Source organism: Hydra vulgaris, chromosome 15 (genome assembly GCF_038396675.1).
Source record: "Hydra vulgaris chromosome 15, alternate assembly HydraT2T_AEP".
In the NCBI taxonomy this organism is placed as follows: domain Eukaryota; kingdom Metazoa; phylum Cnidaria; class Hydrozoa; order Anthoathecata; family Hydridae; genus Hydra; species Hydra vulgaris.
Window position 1 is genome coordinate 20,667,501 of NC_088934.1, and position 10,000 is coordinate 20,677,500.

At 26.3% G+C, this 10,000-nt stretch overlaps 1 protein-coding gene across 1 annotated transcript in view; it reads left to right on the forward strand.

Annotated features, from left to right (window-relative positions):
- LOC136072061 (diacylglycerol O-acyltransferase 1-like) overlaps positions 1-10,000 on the forward strand; it is a 74,697-nt gene that overhangs the window by 50,996 nt on the left and 13,701 nt on the right. The window contains exons 7-10 of the mRNA XM_065820168.1: positions 749-851; positions 969-1,079; positions 1,407-1,457; positions 1,663-1,766. Coding sequence (XP_065676240.1) covers positions 749-851; positions 969-1,079; positions 1,407-1,457; positions 1,663-1,766 — 369 coding nt within the window. The remainder of the gene's footprint in view (positions 1-748; positions 852-968; positions 1,080-1,406; positions 1,458-1,662; positions 1,767-10,000) is intronic.

Here is a 10,000-nt window from a genome sequence, read left to right on the forward strand (position 1 = left end):
ACAAAAACGCAAATTTAATTGACCGGAATGTTTTTAAAAACATTCTGAATGTTTTTAAAACATTCTGAATGTTTTTAACAATATAAACAATGTTTTTATTTTTATTTTTTTTAATAAAATGTTTTTATTTTTATTTTTTTTAATAAAATGTTTTTATTTTTATTTTTTTTACTGTAAATCAAGCGCGGAGTGTTGCTACATCGACTACCTTATAGCCTGACTCGCAAGGGAGTGCTGCTACATCGACTGACAAATAGCCTGACTCGCAAGGGAGTGCTGCTACATCGACTGACAAATAGCCTGACTCGCAAGGGAGTGCTGCTACATCGACTGACAAATAGCCTGACCCGCAAGGGAGTGCTGCTACATCGACTGAGGGTTTGGTTGGGGCAGGCAGTCTATCATTATTAAAAAAAAAAAATTCCGGTCTTGCATTTTAATTTTTAATTTTTGTCAACAAAATATGGAAAAAACTTTCGGACAACATCTAAGGGTTTTATATATATATATATATATATATATATATATATATATATATATATATATATATATATATATATATATATATATATGTAAGTGCTGCCGCGGCTTCAATACATACATCTTCTATTTTATAACCCTGCAAAGAAGTGTTGCTAAATCAACTGAGGGTTTGGGATGAGACATCAATCTTTTCTTTCCTTTTTAAATTAGTTGTATATTCATTTTTTATACTTAGTTTACACTCCTTTTTTTTTGTACTCTTCAGGGAAATATATCTGAGCGCTTTGGGTGTTGCATACATGTTTTTAACATCTGCTTAACAATACTTGTTCCAATATATGTGGTGTTTAAGTTTCAGCCTCTTCCTTGTAAGTATTTTTCTTTTAAATCATTATTTTGCTTTAAAATATGACTTCTGCGTTTGTATCTATAATGTTTTCCATCAGAGTGTTTAGTTTTTTAGTTTGGTATCATGCTTTTTTAAGATTTTGCAACAATGACATTAATGTGGTACACTTCAGTGGTATTAAAAATGGTCTCTTATGCTTCAGTAAACTGGTGGTGTAGAGAGGACGCTATAAATAATAGATTGAAGGGTAAATTTGATTTTATTAGAATTTGCAAAATTTGTTTTATGGCGTTTTATCATGCTTAAGTTATGTTTTTAAATTATTTATTATTTTAATCTTAATATTTTATTTAACATTTGCAACAAAGTTTATTCATGTTTATATAACCTTCTTTGTTTCATAGTATCTGCTTTTTTTTTCTTTACAAAAATACATTCTACCAAAAAAAAAATTTTGGTAAAATGTTACTTGCTACTTACTGAATATTGTAAACTATATATTTATTTTTATTGAAAATTATTCTACTCATCTGGATATATTTATACATTAAATTACTGATATTCAATTTTTTAGATGTACAGCAGAGTGGACCTGTAAAGTATCCACACAACTTGACCCAAAAAGGTTTTTTTTAATTTTGTAATGTCATGCCACAAGATAAAAAAACATTAACTACCTACTTATAAACCCAATTGGTAGTTCAAAATATTTATAGCTATATTTTGTCATTATCTTTGTATTTTATAATTCACTTTTACTTTTTTTAAGTTTTATTATACTTAGTACTTTTTAATTTATATTTAGAATTATAATTATACTTTATCTTTAGGCCTTTATTACTTCATGCTTGCTCCTACATTCTGTTATGAATTAAATTTTCCACAGACACAAAAGATACGTAAAAGATTTCTTATAAGAAGAATTTTAGAGGCGGTATGTGCATTTATACCAGATGGATATCTCAGAAATATATATATATATATATATATATATATATATATATATATATATATATATATATATTAATATATATATATATATATATATATATATATATATGTATATATATATGTATTTTTATATATATATATATGTATATATATATATATATATATATATTAATATATATATATATATATATATATATATATATATATATATATATATATATATAGATCTATAGTTTGTTGGCTTTAGGAAGAGCGGAAGGAAAAAAGTGATTCTTACGCCAACACATACGTCACTTTTAATTACTTTTGACTTTCGTCCAACATTTCCGTGTTGGACGAAAGTAAAAACCATTAATTTAATTACAAATTAATCGTTTTTTAAAAAAACCACAAAAACGCAAATTTAATTGACCAGAATGTTTTTAAAAACATTCTGAATGTTTTTATAACATTTTGAATGTTTTTAACAATATAAACAAAGTTTTTATTTTTATTTTTTTTAATAAAATGTTTTTATTTTTATTTTTTTTAATAAAATGTTTTTATTTTTATTTTTTTTCTGTAAATCATGCGCGGAGTGTTGCTACATCGACTATCTTATAGCCTGACTCGCAAGGGAGTGCTGCTACATCGACTGACAAATAGCCTGACTCGCAAGGGAGTGCTGCTACATCGACTGACAAATAGCCTGACTCGCAAGGGAGTGCTGCTACATCGACTGACAAATAGCCTGACCCGCAAGGGAGTGCTGCTACATCGACTGAGGGTTTGGTTGGGGCAGGCAGTCTATCATTATTAAAAAAAAAAAATTCCGGTCTTGCATTTTAATTTTTACTTTTTGTCAACAAAATATCGAAAAAACTTTCGGACAACATCTAAGGGTTGTATATATATATATATATATATGTATATATATATATGTATTTATATATATATATATATATATATATATACATATTTATATATATATGTATATATATATATATGTATATATATATATATATGTATGTATATATATATATATATATATATGTATATGTATATATATATATGTATATATATGTATGTATATATATATATATATATGTATATATATATATGTATGTATATATATATATATATATATATATATATATATATATATATATATATATATATATATATATATATATATATATATATATGTGGGCATTTCCAAAAAGTCACACACTGAAACTTGTATATGTTTTGTCTATTATTTTTATAATAATAAAATTTGTGATCTCCAATTTGTTCTCATTTAATTCTAACCTATATAAGTATTTTGTAAACAAAAAATGGTGTACATTAATAATGTTAACAAAGAATAAATTAAGTTTGAAGCAGAATCACGCACAGAACAGAAAAACTGAAATTTTAGTTACTAGATAAATAAACTTTAATTCCTCAAAAAATATAAGTTCCAGCATTATATATATATATATTTTTTAAATGAAGTTTTAAACATTAGTAAAGCTTTCCAGAAAGTTAAAGGTTTGCACTATGTATTATAGAGTCACAGCAATCATTTAAATGCAGTTCATGAATGATCACGCACGGAAGTTGCGGATTTATTAATTTCATGTAGATATTTTTAAGGAAATAAATTGCTTGTGAGTATATTAAGTGAAATATTATGCTACTATGACTCATATTTAATATATTTTCGATGAGAAATGGCAGTCATCAATTATTTCTAGCTAAAGTATAGCGTTTTGAAAATTGTTGTTTATTTTCAAACTGTAACAGTATTATTACACACAAAAAAAAATGATCAAAATATATATATTTAACTTATTTAGGTAACCTAAAATATGATAAAAATATTTTTTCTATAAAAATTTTTTAAGAAAATCATAATAGTATGAATATTGCTTTAAGTCCCAGCTTTTAATTGCTAAAACAAAGAAAAATAAAAAATCACACACAGAAATGGAAATCCCCATATATATAATAAATAAGTTACATTTACTAAGGGTTATTTTAAACAGATCTTAATAAAACTTTTATTAAATTATTGTAATCGTTATTTTTATATGTTTAAAAGTCAAAAAGAAAAGAAACAAAACTCTCTGAAAAACTTTGCATTTTGTTTTTTTGTTTTCCTCACGTAAACTAAAATAGCAAGCTAAAAATCAAAAGTTCATTCATTTAGAAATTAAATTTGCACAATAGTTTGTAAGTCAGAAATTTTTTACTTTTGTTCATTTATTATCAAAAGCAGTTTACTCTTAATTGCCAAGAAACATAAGTTAACTTTACTTTGAATGGATATTTTAAAACCGCTCTATCTTTCGAAAAAACCAGACTTAGTCTGGAAAGGCATGCAATCGCACTCTAATCTTGACCACGCATACAATATTTAATTGCGACAACTTGCCCACAGCTTCATAGATGTTTTGAGAACATTCAAGTTTAAGTATGTTTCCATGTTTGTCCGCATAACAATTAGTTTTTAAAATACACGCTAAAAAATTAACTTCATAACTTTAATCTTTACTAATTAACACATTCGCTGCCGAGCTATTTTAAACTATGCTTTATTTCTTTGCCGAGCCATAATGTCTGCAATGATTAATTTTTGCTGAGGCTGTTTTGCACGGTTTCATTCTGATTGCCATGGCTAGATATCCACATTTCAATAAATAAAATATTTTTAATCTAAAATAATTCTATAGTATTTTTTATTCTGAATATAACTGACAAAAAAAAAGCACTACGAGTATACTCGTAATTTGGCAATGGAGAAGGAATTTTTTTCTCCGGTGCCAAAGTGTGAGTTTACTCGTAACACCATAATGATTATAACTCATTGCAGTAACTAGTAATGTAGCTTTTTTGATGCATTAAGCATCCGCAATAAGTATAACTCATTGCATTGACTAGTAATGTAGCATATTTGATGCATTAAGCATCCGCAAAATAACTCATTGTGGTGACTATAATGTAGCTTATTTGATACGCTGTAAATATTGTTTCAATAAAAATATTTGTAAATATTGTTTTTTTTTGAACATGAGCAACACATTGGCAGTTATCATGAGTAAAAAAGGTAATTTATATTTTGTTTTCTTAACTCTAAATTGTTGTGTTTTTTAGACTAGAAGCTAAAATATATTTGATAACTACATTATACTGCATGTTATTAAAAATGTAAAAAAAATTTGAGATATACAATAAAATGTTTTTTAATATATTAAAAAACATTTTAGTGTGCATTTTGAATTTTTTACACAATATACTAATTAATGTGTTTTAAAGTAGTTGCTTTTTTATAAATAGATAATTTATAAATTATCTATTTATAAAAAAGCATGAAAAACCATGTCAAGTCTGCTCTAAAATAAAATGTAAAGAAGCATAATATAAATGTGCTGTTTGTGAAAAAAAACCTCCATCATGTATTGGTGAATGTTTCATGCTGTATCATTCAAAAGAATAGGTTTACACTTAAATTTTCATGAAATAAAGTTAAAACAGTACCAATATTTTACTTTTATCTGTTTTCAGCTATTTCTGTCTTTATCCGCATTTAAATTAGGTTTCCTGGATTTTTAGAATAAAAACTTGAATCTAATATTTTTCTGAAATCAAATGTGAAGCTAAGAAAGAAAAAAAAGTGAATAGACAAAACCAGTCATGCAAAAATAATATTTGAAATAAGTTAGTCTAACTACGAGTATACTCGTAGTTGGCAAATAAATGACGCCAACTTACTACGAGTATATTCGTAGTTGGCAGCGAACGGGTTAAATAATTTTACATTGGCAAATGCATTTAAAAGATTCGCTAATATAAATTTGTTTTATATAAAAATGTTTGTATATCAGCGAGTGTTTTAAAGCATTCGCTAATATATAAAAACATTTGATTAGTAAACATTATAGTTATGAAGTTAATCTTTTAGCGTGTATTTTAAAAAATCATTATGCGGACAAACATGGAAACATACTTAAACATGAATGTTCTCAAAACATATTGATGTGGAAGGATAACATAAAGAATATTTGCAAACATTAAAAACCCGCCAAATCTACGAACAAAGAAAAAAAATTACGCTAACTTAGTGAATTAAAGGTCCAGAATATTCCGAAGAATCTTTTTTTTAAATTTGTATTAATTGAGTTTTGATAAGTTTTTGTTGATATTTCTAGTGTAAATTGTTATAAGTATATATTATCAAACTAATTTTATTTAAATACATTGACTTATTGTTGGAGCCACACACACACAGACATTTAAAAGATTTAATAAAATGGCAGCGTATAAACCTTTTAATAACATATTTTGATCTATATTAATAAAAAGTTTTATATATACAGCGTATAATATATACATATAATAGCTTATACGCTGCCTTTTCATTAAATTCAGCTTATTTATATAATCGTATAACAAGAATATGACAATCTATTATTCGATACTCCTTTAACTAAAGTTATCATTACAATTTCAGTTTTGTTCCTTGCACAAATCTTACACCATATTTTGACAACTAAGCCATTTTCTTCCGTGTATTCGATAACTGATTCTTTCCCCCACGAAAGAAAAGTTTTTAAGTTCTTAGATATTGGTTACTATCTTTAATTTTTTTTGCTTCAGATGTCATTCTTACAAATTTGTTATACTTAAACTTAATTTGACTTATTTCTGTTTTAAATACTAATTAAAATTAAAAAGACCACTCACTAAACATAATCAGTGGTAGAGCAGTTCCGATTCCTCCTCGTAATTTATTTTTACCTTTTGAGTTTAATCATAAAAAAATGCTTTCATATAGTTTGTCGTATTAAAAATTTGATTTTGGTTTGTAAAAAAAAAATAAAAATATAAATCATTTGGAATGTAATTTGTTTGGATGCTGATCATTATAGACCGCTGATTCAGGGGTCTAGCACATTGCGAAATTTTTAAAGATACTGCTAAAATAAAACGATGTTCCAACATTGTCATAGTAACTGAATGATTTAATTGTTTCTTTTGTTTGTCGTACTACAAAGAATTGTATGTAATATGTAAAAACAAAAATAGGGTCAACTACACAAAGCGCGAAATGGTTAAAAAAAGATTGACTTTTTTATTTATTAAATAAATCAACAAACGTTTGTTTATTAGAATCTTGTTGAAATAAATCAGAAGTACACAAATAAAAGAAATTATACTAAACTCTATGATAAATTGAATAACATTTGTTTCTTTATTAAACAATTATTAATAGTAAGTTTTTACTTTATATAAAAGCGTGTCGCTTAATTATAATTTAAACATTATAAAAGACGAAGTTTATTAATTATTCTAAACTTAATTTATAACAACTTAATCAGGCAGCTTTTATTTTTTGTAATTGTCTCTTATCGGTCCAATTAAACTTTTTTGCGCTTGATTAACAATCTCAAAACATCCAAAGAGCCATGGCCAAGTTGTCACAAATAAATATTTTATACGTGGTCAAGATTAGCGTGCGATTGCACGCCTTTCCCGATCAAGCCTGAAAAGCACATTTTTTATACATTCCATTGTTATAAAATTTTGCAACAAATTTTTAAAATTAAGTTTCTTAACGACTTTCATTTTTATAAAACTAACATTTATTTAGTAACCAAAGAACATTTACATCACGTAATTGCATAAAAAAGCAATACATATTTTTGGTCAATAAAATGAATTAAAAATTTCTTTTTAATTCAGTTTATTGACCAAAAAAAAAAAAAGTCTAAAATAAGCTGGAAATAATCTATATACTACTGCATTTAAAACTGAAAATTTTTATATCTATTTAAAAAAAAAAAAAAATTTTTTTAAATAAATATTTGGGCGCCCATACTGCTCCAGCAGTACTAAAACAGGTCTGGGTTCCGCCCCTGAGATATATATATATAAATGAGGATTCCACAATTATTTATGTTTCATATAATAAAATAACACTGGATTTAAAAATGATAATTATAAAAAATGTGTATTGAAAAAATATTTATTATTATTAGTGGTAGTGGTGTAGTGGTAAAGCGCTCGCTTCATAAGCGAGAGGTTCCGAGTTCGATCCCCACCACGTCCCTGGTAGTACCGCGCTCAATTTGTTTCTCCGCGCAGCGGCCTTGTTCGTCAAGGTTCGTGTTTCGGAGTTATAGAGTTGAGAGAGGGTTATAACCACTATTAAGTAGCCTCCTCATCTGTAGTGGCTTTATCGGCCTTGAGGAGGTGAATAACAAAAAAAAAAAAAAAAAAAAAAAAAAAAATTGGAAATAAACTGGTAAATAAGTACTTTTTTGTATTTTTAAGTAATAAATGTCATTTTTTATTCCTCATGCACTCATACCTAAAAAAAATTTTTTATTAAAGTTTTTTATATAATATAATTATTATTTGATGAAATATATATTTAATTTTGCTTTATTTGAGAATCAACATGATTCTTAAAAATAATTGTGTGTGTATGTGATAATAATCGAGGCTTTTTAAATGTTCAAGAGTCTTGGGGGACCCCTGAAAGTATTTTTTTATTTAAAAATTTTTTAGATTTAAATTTTTAAAAACTTTTAAATTCTTTTAAGTGTTATTTTAATACATAAAACACATTAAGGGTTGTTGAAGTTTTAAATGTGCATAATTTGGACCACCCTTATATATATATATATATATATATATGTATATATATATATATATATATATACACACACACACACACACACACACACACACACACACACACACACACGTTGATTATGAAAATATTCTTTTTTTTTTTCTTGATATTTTATCAAGTATTGTTATAAGGATATTAACTTTAAAAATAAAATGCTTGTTGAACCTATTTAATTTTAGGTCTAGTAATATATTGACTAGATTTTGAAATTGGAATCATTTTTAGTATCAGGGGCTGTTTTAGTAAAAATAATTTAGGTGGGAGTACTCCTTGTTCCGATGTGTGCAATAAGATTACATTGATGAAAACTTTGCAGAATAAAGACATTTTTTTTCTCGAAAAAAAAAAAATATTTGCCTATAAAAAATTTATACAGTATATAAAATTCTGAATTTGGGTGTTTTCCAAAACTTGCCCAATGTTTAATGCTGTCTAGAATAGCCCCTGAGTGTAGCCGGTAGAGATTGAAACTGCAATACTATTAGTGCTACTAATTGCTATATCATCATTAATGTAAAGTTAAGTATTTTTTTTTTGGTTACTAATTGATTTAAAATTCAGGAAGATATCATAGTATCACTGTTCAGATATCACAGTATCACTGTTCAAGCCATACGATGACACTTCAAAGGATTAGAAATTGTATCAGTGAACAAGGTTATAGAAATGACCTTGTTCACTAATACAAAAAAAGAAATGTAAATAAGTTTTCAAAGAAGGAAAAAAAAATACAGATATGTTTGAAAAACATTTTATGGTAAGATGAGTTAAAATACAACTGATTGGATTGAATCTGATTGGATACTGTTTGTGGTAGGGTATAGTCTGATTGGATAGAGTTCAGAAAGTCTGGCAGAAAAAACAAAAGAAAAGTTAACTTGTTAGTTAAATTGTAAATAAATTTTTAGTTAGATTGTAAATAAGTTAATTGTTAATAAGGTACTGTAAAGCATGCTGGAGGAAATGTGATGGTTTGTGGTAGTATAAGTTAGAAAAGAGTGGGGACATTGTGAAGAAAAGAGTGGGGCCATTGATAAAATGGATGCTTCGATGTATTCTGATATTCTCAAATCCAAATTGCAACTGTCTAATAAAAAATTTAAATGCCACAAAATTTCATATTCCAATATGTTATTTGATATTAATATGTCCATAAATTATGCAACACAGTTTTTGACCGTTTTAGACCCCTCCCCCCTCCTCACAACATCCTAACTCTTACAAGTTACAAGTTATGTATGAGTCATCACAAAACCACTAACCCCTCCCCCCTTCTAATGTGTAATATATGGATGACCCCTATGATAATAATCTAAAACATACTATTAAAAAATGAAACTTTAATACAAGTAACCTCGATGTTTCGGGGTGGCCATCTTATATTCTGGGCTTGAATTTAGTAGAAAGGTTGTGATATATAGAAAACTATTATAAGTACATAAGATAATATAACAGCAGAAGAAACATAAACTTTAGTTAATTCAATCCCAAGTAGCTTAGCTGAGGTATTGAGGATAAAGTCCCCACTCAATATTAATTTTTGTTAAATATGCTTT